Source organism: Pristis pectinata, chromosome 12 (genome assembly GCF_009764475.1).
Source record: "Pristis pectinata isolate sPriPec2 chromosome 12, sPriPec2.1.pri, whole genome shotgun sequence".
Lineage (NCBI taxonomy): Eukaryota > Metazoa > Chordata > Chondrichthyes > Rhinopristiformes > Pristidae > Pristis > Pristis pectinata.
The window spans coordinates 43,253,932-43,274,845 of NC_067416.1; the positions used below are offsets into that span (position 1 = coordinate 43,253,932).

A 20,914-nucleotide genomic window follows, 5' to 3' on the forward strand; every position below is an offset into this window, starting at 1 on the left:
TCCCAGCAGAGTAACTACTCCTTTCTTGTTCCTAACTTCCACCCATATTGAATCTAGAGAGGATCCTTCTACATTATCCACCCTTTCTGCAGCTGTAATAGTGTCCCTGACCAGTATCGCCACCCATCCTCCTCTTCTCCCCACCTCCCCATCCCTTTTAAAACACTGGAAACCAGGAATATTCAATTTCCATTTCTGCCCTGATGTCAGCCATGTCTCTGTAATAGCCACAATATCGTAGTCCCATGTACTTATCCAAAATCTCAGTTCATCACCCTTATTCCTGATACTTCTTGCATTTAAGTAAATGCACTTTAGCCCATCCACCTTTCTACTTTTATACCCTGTACTCTGCTTCTCCTTCCTCAATGCCTCTCTACATGTTAGATCTGACTTTTCCCCATCCACTTCTTCCTCTGACCCACCCCTCTGGTTCCCATCCCCCTCGCAAACTGGTTTAAACCCTCCCCAACCACCCTAGCAAACTTGGCTGCAAGGATATTGTCCCCTGTTGGGTTTGAGTGTAACCCATCCTCTCTGTACAGGTCCCACTTTCCCCAGAAGATATCCCAATGATCTAAAAATCTAAAACCTTCCTTCCTGCACCAATTTCTCAGCCGTGCATTTATTTGCCATCTCCTCCTATTCCTACCTTCACTATCGCGTTGCACTGGCAGCAATCCCGAGATTGCTACCCTTGAGGTCCTGTTCTTCAGCCTTCTGTCTAGCTCCCTAAACTCACTTTTTAGGACCTTATCCCTCTTCCTACCTATATCATTGGTACCAACATGAACCATGACTTCTGGCTGTTCTCCCTCCTGCTCAAGAATACTGTGGACCTGATCAGAGACATCTGGACCCTGGCACCTGGGAGGCAACATACCATCCGGGATTCATGCTCACTGCCACAGAACCTCCTATCTGTTTCTCTGACTATCGAGTCCCCTATCACTACCGCCTTGCTCTTCTCCTCCCTTCCCTTCTGAGCAGCAGGACCGGTCCCAGTGCCAGAGACCTGGTTACTGCTGTTTGATCCCTGCAGGTCATCCCCCTCAACAGCTTCCAAAGCGGAAAACCTGTTATTGAGGGGAACAGCCTCCGGGGTCCTCTGCACTATCTGCCTGTTCGTTTTCTTTTTCCTTTTCTGTCCCCTGACAGTCAACCTTCTCTCTACTTCCTGGACCCCAGAAGTACCTGCTCTAAGGGGGGGTGACTGCCTCCTGATGTACAGTACCTACATAACTCTCCCCCTCCCTGATGCTGCGCAGTGTTTGAAGCTGTAACTCCAGCTCATCAATTCTGAGCCGAAGTTCCTCCAGTTTCAAGCACTTACTGCAGACGTGGTCATCGTGGACCGTAGCAAAGTCCATGAGCTCCAACATCAAGCAGCTGCAGCACACCACCATGTCCTCCATCTGAACTGATTCTTTCCTTACCTAGTTTTTTTGCTACTTAAAAATTTATAACAGATAACAGGTAAACCTTACATTTACCTACCAGCTACTCACCCGCCTCGCCCCTTTACGCCGAAGCCCGTTGAGCCAAAGCCCAAAAACACTCTGCTCCCACTGACTCTGCTGCCCGCTCCGACACTGCCCACTGGATATGGCTGTCTTCTTTTTAAATTGTTCACGCGCGCGCGCACGCGCTACCGACTGACGTCACATGCCTGCGCAGTTACTCCCCGCTATCCCCGAATCATTAGAAAAAAAAACTTATCTGTTCGGAACTCCTCGGCTGCTACCATTTGCTCGCCTCTTGCTCCCAATCGAAAACGCCGAAGACTTCCCTTCTCTTTTTAAACTGTTCGCGCGCTACCGACTGATGTCACACGCCTGTGCAGTTACTCCCCACTATCCCCAAACTGTTAGAAAAAAAAGCTTATCTGATCCCGGATCATTCTCTCTTCCCTCCTCTCCCATCAGGCAGAAGATACAGGAGCCTGAGGGCACGTACCACCAGACTCAAGAACAGCTTCTATCCCACTGTGGTAAGACTATTGGAAGGTTCCCTTATACAATGAGATGGACTCTGACCTCACAATCTACCTTGTTGTGACCTTGCACCTTATTGTCTACCTGCACTGCACTTCCTCTGTAGCTGTGACACTTGTTATTGTTAAGTGTTATTGTTTTTACCTGTACTACATCAATGCACTCTGTACTAACTCAATGCAACTGCACTGTGTAAGGAATTGATCTGTACGATCGATATGCAAGACAAGTTTTGCACTGTACCTCGGTACAAGTAACAATAGTAAACCAATACTAATTCCATACCATTTAAAAAGTACTCCAAATTTCTGCTTGTTTCTACTGAAGTGGGAAAACATATTTTTCTACATTATATTAAATCTGCCATGTCCTTCCCTTTTCTATATCCACCTGAACTATCTCCTCCTTCTTCGCAGCCCGCACTGCTACCCTTACCTTATATCGTCAGTAAACATGGATATAACACACGCAATCTCCTCATCCAAATTATTTATATACTTGGGTAGCTAAATGACCCACTGCCTCGCTGCTCCAGTGACTCAAGTTCAATCTGACCTCCGGTACTGTGTGTCTGGAGTTTGCACTTTCTCCCTGTGACCGTGTGGGCTTGCTCCAGGTGTTCCAATTCCCTCCCACATCTAACAATGTGCGGGTCAATTGATTAATTGGCCGGTGTAAATTGCCCCTGGTGTCAGTAATCTGGGGTAATTGATGGGAATGTGGTAGGAATAAATATGCTTAGTGTAGATGGGTACTTAGTCACATGTACACCAAAACACACAGTGAAATGCATCTTTTGCATAGGGTATTCTGGGGGTAGCCCGCAAGTGTCAGATTTTGAGGGCCAAAGGACCTGTTTCCATGCTGTATGACTACATAACTCTAAAGGTTAAGTTTCCTGAAATACTTAATTGTAAAACTTAGTCACTTTGGGACCATGTCTTTGTAGTAGTTATTAGAATGTAACCATTTATTTCCATTTGTGCTATTAATTCACCTACCTTGTTTTGAATGTTCCATGGATTCAGATAGAGAGTCTTCATTTTGTTTTTTGTACCATTTTTCCCTGCTCTGACAACAAAACAATACTCCCACACACTAAACCTCCCTGAGAGATTCTGGTGTCATGACCAGTTTTGCTACCCTATACTATCATTTTGTCCTTTCTCTTTCACCTTCTAAATTTTCCCCCCACCCCGCCCTGCACCCCCCCCAACACCCACCCAACCCCCTCCCCACCACTTTTATACAGCCCTAGTTATTGGTTCCACAAGGCCTGATTCAAATGAAGGCCACTTGAATGGTACAGCTCCTCTTTCCCCACCCACTACTGGTGCCACGTTCCCATGGATTGAAATCCACTTCACCCGCACTAACTCTTTAAGCCATGTATTCAATTCTCTGTACATATTGACTCTACGCCAATCTGCATACGACTCAAGTTGAGATCACCTTTGAGATTCAGCTTTATAATTTGGGCTGCGGTTGCTCATGTTCCTTCAGCAAAACTTCATGTTCCATGTCATTGGTCTCCACATGGGCCATAATCACTGAATCTTTTCTGTCATCCCACTTTCTTGACTCCAAGAAAATATCTTAACCCAGCCAACACAGCTTGTAGGACTCACAGTGTGAAGGTAGGGAGTGGTACCTATTTACTCCCCCAACTTAAATGGCCTCCTGTACCACTGTCAGAGTCATACAGCATAGAAACAGACCCTTGGGCCTATGGACATGCCTATCCAATCCCATTTTCCTGCACTTGACCCATATTCCTCTATTGCATTCCTAGAAGTCATAGAGTCAAAAGTACACAGCCTGGAAACAGGCCCTTTAACCCAACTCGTCCATGTTGACTGAGGTCCCTACTTAAGTTAGTCCCATTTGCCTGTGTTTGGCCCATATCCCTCCAAACATTTCCCATTCATGTACCTGTCCAAATGTCTTTTAAACATTGTAATTGTACCTGCCTCTACAGCTTCCTCTGGTAGCTTGTTCCATATACCCACCACTCTCTGTGTGAAAAACTTGCCCCTCAGATCCCCATTAAATCTTTGCCCACTCACTTAAATCTATGCCCTCTAGTGTTAGACTCCCCTACCTTGGGAAAAAAAGACAGTGACCCTCCACCTTATCTATGCCCATCATGATTTTATTAACTTCTATAAAGTAATCCCTCAGCCTCCTTCACTCCAAGGAAAACAGTCCCAGCCTATCCACTCTCTCCTTATAATTCAAGCTCTCCATTCCTGCCAACAGCCTTACGAATCTTTTCTGCACCCTCTCTGGCATAATCATGTCCTTCCTATAGCTTGGTGACCAGAATTGCATACAATACTCCAAGTGTGGTCTCTTCAACATTTTGTACAGTTGTATCATGATGTCCCAATTCCTGTACTCAATGCCCTGAACAATAAACACAAGCCTTCTTCACCACCCTGTATAAATGGTCACCATTTTCAAAGAACTACATACTTATACCCCTAGGTCTTTCTTTGTTCAACAACACGTCCCAGGGCCCTGCCATTTACTGTGTATGTCCTACCCTGGTTTAACTTCCCAAAATGCATTACATCACACTTGTCTATGTTCATCTGCTATTCCTTTGCCCACTTTCCCAGTTGAGCTAGATTCTTCGCTGTCCACTGTACCACTAATTTTGGAGTCATCTGCAAACTTATTAATCATACCATCTACATTCTCATTCAAATCATTAATATAGATGACAAACAACTGTCACAGGCCTCCAATCCGCAAAACAACCCTCCACCTACCTGCCTCCTACCGCCAAGCCAATTTTGTATCCAGTTGGCTAGCTCATCCTGGATCCCATGTGATCTAACCTTCGTATACCTACCCATGTACCTGTTCGAGCGCTTCTTAAACTCTGTGATTGTACTTGCCTCTACCACCTCCTCTGGCAACTCTGTGTGAAAGATTTGTCCCTCAGATCTGCTTTAAATCTTTTCCCTTTCACCTTAAACCTGTGTCCTCCAGTTTTAGTTCTCCTTCCCTGGGAGAAAGACCATGACTATCTATTGCATCTATGCCCCTCATAATTTAATAAACCTCTATAAGGGCATCCTTCAGCCCCCTGCGCGCCAGTGAAGCAATCCCAGCTATCCAAATCTCTTTTATAACTAAAGCCCTCCATTCCAGACAACATCCCAATGAATGCAGAGGTACAAGCAACTGCCCTGATGCAGGGACCCGACCCGTAACGCCAGCCATTCCTTTTCCCCCACAGATGCTGCTCGAACCTCTTGTGTTCATCCAGCAGTTTGTTTTTGACATCCTGGTGAATGTTTAATTTAGTCATTTCGCTCTTTCTCCATCACCCTTACCTCACTGAAATTCCCTATCAATCTGTGGACACTGCACTCAGATGCATCTGTTAAATAACTGCAATCACCAATACATGGGTTAGTTGAAGAGATTATTGCAGAGTTATTGTATAAGGTGTCATTTCTCCGCCAATATGGTGTAATGTCAATGACAGGTAGCTAAGCACTGCTCTCTCCACTGCAGTCCCATTCTCCCCACCTCCTGCTTTTACTTTATCATTCTTTTCCCACTTCTGCTGAATTTTCATGATCGGCAAAGACCAAATAGAAGCTAGTTGGGTGAGTGGGACAGTTCCTCGCTATAGTCAGCGAGAAGTTGCAGATAAGGTGTGAAATAATCACAGTGTTATTCTATACGGTCTGGGGGTGGACCATTCCCTGTGTCACCATTGTTACAATCACTCCAGAGGTATTCCAGGTTGCCTGGAAGTCCACAACAACATCATGAATAAGCTATGTAAATTCTTCTGCGTTTGTATGAAGTAAATATGTATATATTTCTCTACTATATATATCTATTTTATAAGCAGAAACTCCAGTCCCATTTGTGTCTGTAAAACCACATGCAAAGGCATTTGCAAACACAAATCTTTGAAGGTAGTGAGACACGTCATAAAAACAGTTATAAAACCAGTTCTGACAAAGGGTCTTCAACCTGAAACATTACTCTGTTTCTCTTTCCACGGATGCTGCCTGACTTGATGACTGAATCCAGCATTTACTATTTTTATTTATATTATAGAAACATATATGATCCTTAGTTTTATGTAATGAGGCATAGAATACAAAAGCAAGGAATGTTATGCTAAACCTTAAAAAAATACTGATTATGATTCAGCTGTAGGCTTTACAGAGGGACAAAAGAGATTTACTGGAGCCATGCCAGAAGTAAGGCACAGTTGTATTGCAGAAAAACTAAAGAAGTTGCAGTTGTTCTCATTAAAGCAGACGTTAACACTGTTCAAACTTTTTACTAATATTTAAATACATGCTCTGTTACCTATCACTGTTCCCTTCTAGTCTGAAAATCACACTACTCGCTGATTTCTAGTGTCAAATGTTGTATGCACGCTACAGTGCTCTTTCAATCCTGTAGACATGTTCAAAGAATTGAAGCCGATTACAGAACTCCAAAGATGCAACATCAGTTGTATTACCTCTACTACTGGTTTGAACTACTTTAACAAAATACTCAATAGAGCTTGAAAAAGAACTCCAAATAATATGTTAAGATATGGCAGAGAAAGGAGTTGAAAGTGAGTGCAAGAATCAGGGCACCAGCATTTTCCAGGATTACCTTTAAACTCATCAGCATGCTGAATCCCACGCTCTGTTTAAGTTTACCAGGCTCACTGGAAATTTTATTTTAATACTATGGAACATCTAAAAAGAATGAACTAAAAGCAGACATTGGGCTATTAATGGGAATAATATCCCATTACTGGGCGGTGTACCTATACTTGTCTACATCAAAGGTGCTGAGGTTGAGAGGTTCAAGATCCTAGGAGTGAACATCACCCATAGCCTGTCCTGGTCCAACCACGTAGATCCACGGCCAAGAAAGCTCACCAGCGCCTCTACTTCCTCAGGAGGCTAAAGAAATTTGGCACTTGCCCTTTGACACTCACCAATTTTTATCGATGCACCATAGAAGGCATCCTATATGGATGCATCACGGCTTTTTTTCGATTGGGAGCGAGAGGCGAGCGACCGGAAGCAGCCAAGGAGTTAAGAACAGATAAGTTTTTTTTCCCTAAAGGTTCGGGGATAGTGGGGAGTAACTGCACAGGCACGTGACGTCAGTTGGTAGCGCACACGAACTGTTTAAAAGGAAGACTGCCTTATCAAGTGGGCAGCGTCAGAGCAGGCAGTAGAGTCAGAGGGAGCAGAGTGTTTGGGCTTTGGTTCAAGGGGCTTCAGCATAAAGGGGCAAGGCAGGTGAGTAGCAGGTAAGTAAAAGTAAGGTTTACCTGTTACCTGTTACTGTTATAAATTTTTAAGTAAGATAAAACTAGGTAGGGAAAGAATTAGTTCAGATGAAGGACATGGCGATTGTGCTGCAGCTGTTTGATGAGGGAGCTAGTGGACCCTGCTGTGGTGCACCGTGACCACATCTGCAGTAAGTGCTTGAGGCTGGAGGAACTTCAGTTCCAAATTGATGAGCTGGAGTCGCAGTTCAAACACTGCGAAGCATCAGGGAGGGAGAGAGTTATGCAGATACTGTGCATCGTGAGACAGTCACCCCCCCTTAGAGCAGATACTCCTGGGGTCCAGGAAGTAGATAGAAGGGTGACCGTCAGGGGAGAGAAAAGGAAAAAGAAAACGAACAGGCAGACAGTGCAGAGGACCCCGGAGGCTGTTCCCCTCAATAACAGCTTTTCTGCTTTGGATGCTGTTGAAGGGGATGACCTACAGGGATCAAGCAGCAGTAACCAGGTCTCTGGCACTGGGACCAGTCCTGCTGCTCAGAAGGGAAGGGAGGAGAAGAGGAAGGTGGTAGTGATAGGGGACTCGATAGTCAGATAGGAGGTTCTGTGGCAGTGAGCATGAATCCCGGATGGTATGTTGCCTCCCAGGTGCCATGGTCCAGGATATCTCTGATCAGGTCCACAGGATTCTTGAGCGGGAGAGAGAACAGCCAGAAGTCATGGTTCATGTTGGTACCATTGACATAGGTAGGAAGAGGGATGAAGTCCTGAAAAGTGAGTTTAGGGAGCTAGGCAGAAGGCTGAAGAACAGGACCTCAAGGGTAGCAATCTCAGGATTGCTGCCAGTGCCACGTGATAGTGAAGGTAGGAATAGGAGGAGGTGGCAAATAAATGCACGGCTGAGGAGTTGGTGCAGGAGGGTAGGTTTTAAATTTTTAGAACATTGGGATCTCTTCTGGGGAAGCTGGGACCAGTACAGAGAGGACGGGTTACACTCAAACCCGAGAGGGGCCAATATCCTTGCAGGCAGGTTTGCTAGGGTGTTTGGGGAGGGTTTAAACCAGTTTGCGAGGGGGATGGGAACCAGAGGGGTGGGTCAGAGGAAGAAGTGGATGGGGAAAAGTCAGATCTAACATGAAGAGAGGCATTGAGGAAGGAGAAGCAGAGTACAGGGTATAAAAGTAGAAAGGTGGATGGGCTAAAGTGCATTTACTTAAATGCAAGCATCAGGAATAAGGGAGATGAACTCAGAGCTTGATAAGTACATGGGACTATGATATTGTGGCTCTTGCAGAGACTTGGCTGTCACCAGGGCAGGAATGGATATTGAATATTCCTGGTTTCCAGTGTTTTAAAAGGGATAGGGAGGTGGGGAGAAGAGGAGGATGGGTGGCAATACTGGTCAGGGACACTATTACAGCTGCAGAAAGGGTGGATAATGTAGAAGGATCCTCTCTAGAATCAGTATGGGTGGAAGTTAGGAACAAGAAAGGAGCAGTTACTCTACAGGGAGTATTCCATAGGTCCCCCGGTAGCAACAGGGATATTGAGGAGCAGATTGGGAGGCAGATTTTGGAAAGGTGCAAGAATAACAGGGTTGTTGTCATAGGAGACTTCAACCTCCCAAATATTGATTGGCACCTGCTTAGTGCCAAAGGTTTAGACGGGGCAGAGTTTGTTAAGTGTGTTCAGGACGGATTCCTGTCACAGTATGTTGACAGACCAACTGGAGGGAATGCCATATTACATCTAGTTTTAGGTAATGAACCAGGTCAGGTGACAGATCTCTCAGTGGGTGAGCATTTGGGGGACAGTGACTACCACTCCCTAACCTTTAGCATTGTCATGGACAAGGATAGGAGCAAAGAGGATGGGAAGATATTTAATTGGGGAAGGGCAAATTATGAGGCTATAAGGCTAGAACTTGAGAGTGTAAATGAGATGACATTTTTGAAGGGAAATCTACTATGGACATGTTGTCGATGTTCAGGGATCTCTTGCAGGATGTTAGGGATAAATTTGTCCCGGTGAGGCAGAGAAGGAATGGCAGGGTGAAGGAACCATGGGTGACAAGAGAGGTGGAACAACTAGTTAGGAAGAAGGCGGCAGCATACATAAGGTGTAAGCAAGAAGGATCAGATAGGGCTCATGAGGAATATAGAGTAGCAAGGAAGGACCGTAAGAAGGAGCTGAGGAGAACAAGAAGGAGATATGAAAAGGCTTTGGCGAGTAGGGTTAAGGAGAATCCCAAGGCTTTTTTCTCATACATGAAGAGCAGAAGGATGGCTAGAGTAAAGTAGGTCCAATTAGAGACAAAGGTGGGAAGATGTGCATGGAAGCTGTGGAAGTGGGTGAGGTTCTCAATGAATACCTCTTCAGTATTCACCAAGGAGAGGGGCCTTGATGATGCTGAGGACAGTGTTGGTAAGGTTAATGTTCTAGAGTATGTAGATATCAAGAGAGAGGATGTGTTGGAGCTGTTAGAAAATATTAGGACAGATAAGTCCCCAGGGCCTGACAGAATATTCCCCAGGCTGCTTTGTGAGGTGAGGGAGGAGATTGCTGGACTGTTGGCTAGGATCTTTGAGTCCTCGTTGTCCATGGGAAAGGTACCGGAGGATTGGAGGGTGGAAAATGTTGTCCCCTTACTCAAAAAAGGTAGTAGGGATAGTCCAGGGATTAAAGACCAGTGAGCCTTACATCTGTGGTGGGCAAGCTGTTGGAAAGGATTCTAAGAGATAGGATCTATGAGCATTTAGAGAATCATGGATTGATTAGGTACAGCCAGCATGGCTTTGTGAAGGGAAGATCTTGTCTCACAAGCCTGATAGGGTTCTTTGAGGAGGTGACCAGGAAGACTGATGAGGGTAGCGCAGTAGGTGGGGTCTACATGGATTTTAGTAAAGCGTTTGACAAGGTTCCACATGGTAGGCTTCTTCAGAAGGTCAGAGGCCAAGGGATCCAGGGAGGCTTGGCCGTGTGGATTCAGAATTGGCTTGCCTGTAGAAAGCAGAGGGTTGTGGTGGAGGGAGTGCATTCAGATTGGAGGGCTGTGACTAGTGGTGTCCCACAAGGATCGGTTCTGGGACCTCTACTTTTTATGATATTTATTAATGACTTGAATGAGGGGATGGAAGGGTGGGTTAGCAAGTTTGCAGACGGCACAAAGATTGGTGGTGTTGTGGATAGTGTGGAGGGCTGTCAAAGCTTGCAGAGGGATATTGAAAGGATGCAGAGCTGGGCTGAGAAGTGGCAGATGGAGTTCAATCCAGAGAAGTGTGAAGTGGTACACTTTGGAAGGAAAAACTGCAAGGCAGAGTACAAGGTTAATGGAAGGATTCTGGGGAGTGTGGAGGAACAGAGGGATCTGGTGGTTCATATCCCACAGAACCCTGGGGGTTCATATCCACAGATCCAACAGTTGCCTCACAGTTGGATAGGGTAGTTAAGAAAGCTTAACTACCCATAGGATGTTTGCTTTCATAAGTCGTGGGATCAAGTTTAAGAGCCACAAGGTAATGATGCAGCTCTACAAAACTCTGGTTAGACCACACTTGGAGTACTGTGTCTAGTTCTGGACGCCTCATTATAGGAAGGATGTGGAAGCGTTGGAAAGGGTGCAGACGAGATTTACTAGGATGCTGCCTGGATTGGAGAGTATGGATTATGAGGAGAGAGACTAAGGGAGCTAGGGCTTTACTCATTGGAGAGAAGGAGGATGAGGGGAGACATGATATACAAAATATTAGGAGGAATAGATAGAGTGGACAGCCTGCACCTCTTTCTCAGGGCACCAATGCTCAATACAAAAGGGCATGGCTTTAAGGTAATGGGTGGGAGGTTCAAGGGAGATATCAGAGGGAGGTTTTACACCCAGAGGGTGGTTGGTGCATGGAATGCACTGCCTGGGGTGGTGGTGGAGGCTGATATGTTGGTCAAGTTCAAGAGATTGTTAGATAAGGATATGGAGGAATTTAAAATAGGGGTATATGTGGGAGGAAGGGGTTAGATAGTCTTAGGCATGGTTTAAAGGTCGGCACAACATGGTGGGCTGAAGGGTCTGTATTGTGCTGTATTGTTCTATGGTTCTATGGCTTGATATGGCAACTGCTCTGTCCAGGACCGCAAGAAACTGCAGGGAGTTGTGGACGCAGCTCAGCGCATCACAGGAACTAGACTCCCCTCCATGGACTCTGTCTATACCTCTCGCTGCCTTGGTGAAGACCCTACCCACCCAGGTCATTCTTTCTTCTCTCCTCTCCCATCAGGCAGAAGATACAGGAGCTTGAGGGCACATACCACCAGGCACAAGGACAGCTTCTATCCCACTGTGATAGAACTATTGAACGGTTCCCTTATACGTTGAGATGGACTCTGACCTCATGATCTACCTTGCTTGACCTTGCACTTTATTGTCTACCTGCAATGCACTTCCCTGTAGCTGTGACACTTTAATCTGTATTCTGTTATTGTTTGTACCCTGTACTACGTCAATGCACTCTGTCAAGGCACTGTGTAATGAATTGATCTGTACAAACTGGATCTGGATCTGGACTGAATTGATCTGGATTTCAGCGAGGCGTTTGATAAGGTACCCCATGCAAGGCTTATGGAGAAAGTGAGGAGACATGGGATCCAAGGGGACATTGCAGTGTGGATCCAGAACTGGCTGGCCCACAGAAGGCAAAGAGTGGTTGTTGAAGGGTTGTATTCTGAGTGGAGGTCGGTGACCAGTGATGTACCTCAGGGATCTGTACTGGGACCCTTACTATTTGTGATTTTTATAAATGACTTGGATGAGGAAGTGGAGGGGTGGGTTAGTAAGTTTGCGGATGACACGAAGGTTGGGGGTGTCGTGGATAGTTTGGAGGGCTGTCAGAGGTTACAGAGGGACATAGCTAGAGTGCAGAGTTGGGCTGAGAAGTGGCAGATGCAGTTCAACCCAGATAAGTGTGAAGTGGTTCACTTTGGTAGGTCAAATATGTTGGCGGAATATAGTATTAATGGTAGGACTCTTGGCAGTGTGGAGGATCAGAGGGATCTTGGGGTCAGAGTCCATAGGACGCTCAAAGCGGCTGCGCAGGTTGACTCTGTGGTTAAGAAGGCATATGGTGTATTGTCCTTCATCAATCAGGGAATTGAATTTAGGAGCCATGAGGTATTGTTGCAGCTATATAGGTCCCTGGTCAGACCCCACTTGGAGCATTGTGCTCAGTTCTGGTCACCTCACTACAGGAAGGATGTGGAAGCCATAGAGAGGGTGCAGAGGAGATTTACGAGGATGCTGCCCGGAATGTGGAGCATGCCTTATGAAAGCAGGCTGAGGGAACTCAGCCTTTTCTCTTTGGAGAGACAGAGGATGAGGGGGGACCTGATTGAGGTGTATAAGATGATGAGAGGTATTGATAGGGTAGATAGTCAGAGGCTTTTCCCTGGAGCTGAATTGATGGCCACAAGAGGACATAGGTTTAAGGTGCTGGGAAGTAGATATAGAGGAGATGTCAGGGGTAAGTTTTTTACTCAGAGAGTGGTGAGTGGGTGGAATGGGCTGCCAGTGATGGTGGTGGAGGCTGATACGATAGGGTCTTTCAAGAGACTGTTAGATAGGTACATGGAGCAGAAGAATATAGAGGGCTCTGGGTAAGCCTGGTAATTTCTAGGGTAGGGACATGTTCGGCACAGCTTTGTGGGCCGAAGGGCCTTAATTGTGCTGTAATTGTTCTATGTTCTATGTTCTAACGGTTTGCAAGACAAGTTTTTCACTGTACCTCGGTACAAGTGACAATAATAAACCAATACCAAAGAATATCCAATAGTCTGGAAAGTCTGCCACAGGAGTTTTACTGTAATGGGATTGCTCCCTGGGAGCTGGCAGGGATCGGGTGGACCAGGTAACTTCCTTCTCTGTCATTATAAGGTGAGACCAGGTGCTGTCTCGGGGAGGCACTGATTTTAGTAAGATGCCTTCCCTCCTGTTCATTTCCTCTTGCAATAAAGGTCAATAATCCATTGCCTTTCTATTGCTTGCTGCACCTGAAGCTTCACTTTCAGTGATTTACGTGTCAGGATCCTTCGGCCCTTCTGAACACCGTCACCTCTTGTTCACTAACTCTGGCATCTTATGGTAACCCCTTTTAAAGTCCAAATGCACCATATCCACTGGTTCACCCTTCGATATTCTGCGAGCTGCAAACTCAAACCACTCCAACAGACGAGTCCCCCTTATAAATCGATGTAACCTCTACCCAGCCCTGTTATTATTTAACAGGTACTTTACTGCCACTTCGCCCGAATAGCGTCCACAATAGCGGGGGCTCGGTGGGCAGCATGGACGAATCGGGCCGAAGGGCCTGTTTCCAGGCTGTATTACTCTATGACTTTAACTGTCTCCATCCCCTCAATAAGCGGAATCCAGTCTTTTAAAACAAGACTAGGTGAGGACGGTAAAACATTCAGATAGAACTGGTTGAGCTGGAAGTACCGAATTTGATCGCTTCACTGTAAACAAAAGACGGATAGCGGCCCCAGTAACTAAACACCTGCCAAGCAGCGTCTGAGGACTTCAACTGACCAGCAGGGCACGAAGTGAGCATCGGGCTCCCATTCCCGGTCTACTCTCCCCTCAGGGAAGACACCCCCTCAGCCGTGGACCAGAGCCCAGTCAATCTCACCTGTCCAAGGCAATGGCTGTCATTGAGTAGATGCTGGCGAACACGGCTGTGATGGGCAGGAAGTTCTGGAAGCGGCAGTAGTGCAGACCGAAATACCAGTCGTTGTGCACGGCGTAGATGAAGTTGAAGGCGGTGTTGAAGGCGGCCATGGAGGCGTCCGCCGCCGCCAAATTCACCAGAAAGTAGTTGGTGACCGTCCGCATCGTCCGGTGGGCCAGAATGATCCACACCACGATCACGTTGCCACACACGGCGGTCAGCACGATGACCGAGTAGGCGATTGCCCAGAGGCACACTTGCCATGTGGGCTGGGCGAACACGTTGCCCAGGGTCTCGTTGCCAGCAAGCGCGGTGTGGTTCAGCTCGCCTTCCATGGCGCTGCCACCGCCCTTCAGACCCGAAGCCGTGCGCTGGGAGGGGACGCCGCTTTACGACCTCTTCCTGAAATGTCTTCAAGATCCCGATCGCTTCCACAGAAACTCGAGAGGCAGCTCACAGTCCCATGGTCGAAGCGGAGTCCGCTATCCCGGCACCTGCAGACCCAACCCGCTATCCCGGCACCTGCAGACACCAGTCCGCTATCCCGGTTCTTTGGAAGACCCAGCCCGCAATCCCAGTTCCCGTCAAGACCCAGCTTACTATCCCGGCACCTTAGGAAAACCAGCCCGTTCTCCTGCTCCCAGAGAAGCGAGACCAGAGTCCCGGACCACGACAGCGGCTCGCCCTCTCGACAGCTGGACGAACCTGCCTACACTTGTAGCAGCCGTGAAGAACCACCCCAGACTCCCGACAGCGGCAGAGAAACTGCCCTCAGTGGCCGGACGCAACAAACGGACTATCTCAACGGGTGCAAGGAACCAGCCCCTCTCTCCCCTCACCGGGAGAGACCAGCCCCAGTCTCTTCACACCGGGAGAGACCAGTCCCGCTCTCGCCTCACCGGGAGAGACCAGCCCCGCTCTCGCCTCACCGGGAGAGACCAACCCCACTCTCCTCACACCGGGAGAGACCAGCCCCACTCTCGCCTCACCAACAAATGGAAAGGACCATTCCACTCTCCTGACACCCAAAGGGACCAGCCCCACGAAAGGTATAGTCAATTATCCCAGGAACCAGTCAGAATTTAGGATGTGGAAGCTTTGGAAAGGGTACAGAAGAGGTTTACCGGGATGCTGCCTGGATTAGAGGATATGAAATAAAAGGGGAGGTTGGACAAATTTGGGTTGTTTTCTCTGAAGTGTCAGAGGCTGTGGGAGAGCTGATAGAAGTTTATAAAATTATGAGAGGCATGGATAGGGTAGACAGTCGGCATCTGAAAGAATGTAGATCTGTAGAATCTGCAGAAGTGTCAAATGCTGGAGGGCATGCAATTAAGGTGAGAGGGGAAAGTTTAAGAGAGATGTGTGGGGCTAGATTTTTATCTACACAGAGAGTGGTGGGTGCCTGGAATGCGCTGCCAGGGGTTGTGGTGGAAGCAGATACAACAGTGGTGTTTAAGAGGCTTTTAGATAGACACATGAATGTGCAGGGAATGGAGGGATATAGATCACGTGCAGGCAGAAGAGATTTAGTTTGACTTGACTTTGCATTCAGCACAGACATTGTGGGCTGAAGGGTCTGTTCCTGTGCTGTACTGCTTTATGTTCTATGTAGTCAAATCTGTCAGGAACTAGAAACAACCAGCAACTAAACAACCAGCAGCTGTCCAGCAACTAAAGAAAATGAGACCACTATGCTGGTACCTGGTAGAATGCATGCTGGAACCAAAGCAAACCAATTCAGCTTTCCACTGACACCCAATCCCCTATCCTAGCTCCTGGAGAGATCTAGTACACTATCACAGCTCCTGGAGGGGCCTAGCTCACTATCCCAGCTCCTGGAGAGATCCAGCCTATGATCCCAGCTCCTGTAGAAACCTAGCCCACTATCCCAGCTTCTAGAGAGACCTAGCCTGCTATCACAGCTTATGGAGAGATCTAGGCCACTATTCTGACACCTGGAGAGACCCAGCCCAATATCCCAGCAACTGGACAGTCTTTGGTCACTATCCCAGCAGCTGGGGAGACCCACATCTCCATTCCAGCAGCTGGTAAGTCACTATCCAATCACCCTGTATCTGGGGAGACCAAGCCACTATTCCAGACTCTGGGAGACTTAGCACAGGGCCGGCACAATCCCACAATTCTAATCCAGAGTTTGGCCACCACCACACGAGCAGTTTTAGGAGACTCAACCCAGTACCTGGGAAGACCCAGTCCATCATCCCAGCACCCAGGGAGACAGAATCCATCATCCCAGCACCCAGGGAGACAGAATACATCATCTCAGCACCCAGGGAAACAGAATACATCATCCCAGTGCCCAGGGAGACAGAATCCATCATCCCAGCACCCAGGGAGACAGAATACATCATCTCAGCACCCAGGGAAACAGAATACATCATCCCAGTGCCCAGGGAGACAGAATCCATCATCCCAGCACCCAGGGAGATCAAACCCTTCATCCCAGCACCCGGGGGACCAACCCATCATCCCAGCACCCAGGGAGATACAGACCACTGTGCCAGAACCTGGAGGAACCTAGACTGCTCTCCCAACACACAGAGATGGCTAGACCACTTTCCAAGAACAGGAGAGACCCAGCCCAGATTCTACTACTCACCAACACTCTGGGCCATTCAACCTACCAACCCACATGTCTTTGGGCTGTGGGGTGAACCCTGAGAACCCAGAGGAAACCAACGCAGTTATAGGGAGAACATGCAAACTGTCCCAGTTCCCGGAGAGACCTAGCCCATTATCTCAGCAACCGTGGAGACTTTGGTCAGTATCCTGCACTTGGGGAGACCTTCACCACTATTCCAGCAGTTGGTAATTCACAACCCGCTCTCCTGCACATTTCTGATATTTTGTAATATGTACTCTCTCTTTAATATGTCTGCCATGTCAGTAAATTGACAATGTCATCTTTGCTCCTAACAATACCGAAGAAGCAACTATTTTCTACGGGCATCATCTATTAGTGCCACTCCAACCCTTTCCAAGCCTTGCAAAACTTTTTACAACAATTTCAGTACAGCTACAGTATAACCTTATTTGCAGTGAAATATTGTAAGGATCCAAAGGAATCTGAGTGCAGGATAAAGGTAAATGAACAAAAAACAGATCTGCCACTTGAGTGCTGTTCCCTAGGGTCCGTTATAGAATTGTGGTCCCATTGCTGATGCTGACTGTATCATTACCCAACTGGCAAAACCTCTTCGATGTAACAGAACTTTTGGATAGGTAGAAAAGTGGTAAATATAAATAATTTTGTAGAAGGGCGAGGTAATACTTCTGTGAAAGACGAACAAGGCATGGAATACACAAAATCAGAAGATACTGAGAAGTGTAGAGAGCAGAACAACTTACGAGTGCATGGCCACAGATCCCTGAAGGCCATGTAGAATGTAGAATAGGTGGGCTGGAAGGAGAATCTGGAACTGTATGAAACACTAGACTGGCCAGAGCTAAGGTGCCAAATATTGGCAAGTCATTATAGCAAAGATATGATAGCACTAGTGAAGACACAGAAATTGAGAAGTTCTAAGAAAATATGGGGTTGTTTCCATTGGAACAGGAGACTGAGGAGTGTTTTAAATCAAGGTGCATCACACAGTGTGAGGCCGAGGCAGTGTGAAGAGGACCTGTTGCCCTTAGCAGAAAGCTCAGTGTAGCTTTATAGACATAGAGGTCAGGGGAGTATAAAAGTACTTAGCTCAAAGAGTGATGGGGCTTGGAACTTGTGAAAGGGCACTGGATGCAGAAAAAAAAACACATTCGTAAATCTCTGAATGCATTCATGTTGTGCCGTAACTGAAATGGCTTTGGGCTGGAAGATGAAAAGTGGGATGTCTCAGCAGCCCTTTCTTGCACTGCATGAATACTTTGGGCTGAATGGCCTCCTTCTGTTCCATAAATATATTGATTTTACAGGTAATGCAATAGTTATAGGGATAGTGTTCTTTATAAAGGTTGGAAAAACCACATTGGCAAGTAGTTCAGGATCACTTAAGTTACAATCAGGATAATGGGAATACCTAGCAGAATGATATAAGGATCAATTTCTAAACTATGACAGTAATGGACCAAATGTAAAATATTGAAGTTATTTGACAATAAAGTACAAGATGTGGAGCGGCTGCAAATGATATATCTGCTTAAGTGTTGGGCAAGTAGTTTGAGATGGAGTATAAAGTGGGGGAGTCAAGGGAAGAACGGTGAAACAGAAATTCAAACCTGAGATTGACATTCAGGCACAAAGTCACAGGAAATGAATGTAGTCCTGGAAAGTAGAGGTGATGTAGACTTTCAGCTGTGATGTTTATTGAGGTGAAATTGGCATGAAGGAATTCATATTCTTATGTCCTTATGTGAAAAAAACAATGCTATTTTGGTCTGCACTCCCTGTAACAGAATAAGCCACCAGCTCCTTACATTCCAACATTTCATTCATTTATTTAAGTCATGACTGTAAGCTAAACACATCAGGAAAAACACCAATTTTTTAGTGTTTAAATGGACTTAAAAGCTGAATGGTTTTCTTCTGTGCTGTTATGATCTAATAACATATGTGAAGCAAACCACTCATTAATCAGGATTATTAATGGTCTTAAAATATCTATTTTTACTTACTCTTCAGTAACATCCTACCATCATAAACATCCTGAAATTCAGGTTCAGACTTTGCTCTGCTTCCACATCTAATACCCAATGCACTCACGAGCCTGAATAGATACAGAAAAACAAAAACTAATCCCATGTGCCTGCACAAGATCCATATCCCTCTATTCCCCACCTGTTCATGTATCTGTCTAAATGCTTCTTAAGTATCACCATGGTAACTTTCCCCCTCTCACTTTAAACCTATACCCTCTAGTTTTTGACATTTCCACCCTGGGTAAGAAACTCTATCTACACTACCTACAGAATATCTTATCTACCTGTGCTGCCACCTTCAGGGATTCTTGAACCTATACACCAAGTTCCTTCTTATTCGACCTCTCAAAATGCATTACCTCGGAATTATCAGGACTGAATTCCATCTGCTGAAATCTTCAGCAGACCTCCACTAATATTCCCATCATTACTGAAGGCAGTCTGCAGCAAATTTAGTTCACTCTATGTGATACAGCAAAGGGTTAACATTTCACCATTTGTCAGAAGATTCTGATGAAGAATCATTTTAACTCTGTTTCACTCTCCATACTTGCTGCCTGACCTGCTGAGGATCTCGAGCATTTTCCATTTTTATTACAGCTGGATTTCAGAGGTGACATGAGAATGACTGGCTCACTTTTAAGATAGTGTTTGACCTAACATGATATCAAGGAGCCATGGTAAAACTGAAGTCAATGGAGAGCAAGGGGAAAGCACTCAGTGGTAGGTGTCAAACCTTGTACCAGGGAAAACGCTGTAGTTTTTGGCTGTCAATTAACCCAGCAGCAGGATATCATTTCAACAGTTCCTCTGGCCAGATTCCAGCGCCTGCAGTCTCTGTCTCCAGTCCAAATACCATGACAACAAGAGCAGGTCAAACGCTGAGTATCCTTGTACAAGAGATCTTTCCTCATAAGACAAACCCCTCATCCCTGAAATCACTATAATGAACTTTGTCTGCACAGCCTCCAAAATAGTTTAATAAAATACCTTATTCCATAAATAATGAGACAAAAACTACGTGGAGTATCATGTGTGATATCACCAAAGACCTGTACATTTAAAGCAAGACTCCCCTCCTTTTGACCACTTATAATAAAGATCAACCATTCATTTGGCTTCCTAATATTTCCATACCTTCAAGCTACCTACCTAAGTCTTTAGTAAAAGGACAGCAGATCTTTCTCAACATCAGTATTCATTAGTCTCCTACTACTTAGTTAACTTCCATCTTACCAGGGTTCCTTGTGTCTTGATGACAAGGGTAGTCAATCTTATTGCACCTCTGCAATTGAACTCATTGGGTTTGGAGCTAAGTGGTTTTGACGAAAACCAAACAGGGCATTGTTGAGCAGATTATCGGTGAATGTGCCACTTGAAAGCACGATTAATGCTGTCATCTCTCACTTTTCTGAGGGTGGATTGTTTGGGCAGTAATTAGCTAGGTTGGATTTGTCCTGCTTTTATTGGGGGTCAGAACATACCTGGGAATTTTTTCTTATTGTCAAGAACATGCCAATGTTGTAATTGCACTGGGAAAGCTTGGCCAGAGGGCCAAGGGCCTTCAGTTCCGGAGCCCAGGTCTTCAGTACTACAGTTGGGATGTTGTCTGGCCTCATAGCCTTTGCTGAAACTAGTGCTTTCAGATGTTTTTTGATATTAGATGATGCAAATGGAATTGGCTGTACCAGGTGAGAAAGGTTGTCAAAGGCTGCAGCAGGATATAGATCAGTGGGAAATGAGGACAGAGAAATGGCAGATGGAGCTTAATCCAGATGAGTGTGAGATGTTGCATTTTGGATGGCCAAATGTAAAAGGAAAGTGTACAGTAAATGGCAGGACTCTTTAGGGCATTGATGTACAGAGGGCTCTTGGGGTACAAGCCCATAGCTCCCTGAAAGTGGCAACACAAGTAGACAGAGTGATAAATAACGCATATGGCATACTTGCCTTCATCAGTCAAGGGCACTGAGTATAAAAGTTGGCAAGTCATGTTGCAGCTGTATAAAACTTTGGTTAAGCCACTTTTGGAGTTCCTCACCATCATCCACATTATTGTCCTTGGTGAATACCAATATAAAGCATTCATTAAGGACCTCGCCCTCTTTTTCTGGCTACATTCATAAAATCTTTCCTTTGTCCTTCAGTGAACTACCCCTTCCCTAGATACCCTCTTGCTCCTAAAATATGTTTAAAATGCTTTGGGATTCTCCTTAATCCTATTTGCCAAGGGCATTTCCTCTTGTCCTCTTTTAGCTGTCCTAAAGTTCTTTCCTGATACC

At 46.0% G+C, this 20,914-nt stretch overlaps 1 protein-coding gene across 1 annotated transcript in view; it reads right to left on the reverse strand.

Moving 5' to 3' along the window:
- tacr2 (tachykinin receptor 2) overlaps window positions 1–14,293 on the reverse strand; it is a 58,682-nt gene extending 44,389 nt beyond the window's left edge. Inside the window, exon 1 of the mRNA XM_052027786.1 lies at window positions 13,938–14,293. Coding sequence (XP_051883746.1) covers window positions 13,938–14,140 — 203 coding nt within the window. The 5' untranslated portion in view covers window positions 14,141–14,293. The remainder of the gene's footprint in view (window positions 1–13,937) is intronic.
- Between the last annotated feature and the right edge of the window lie 6,621 nt (window positions 14,294–20,914).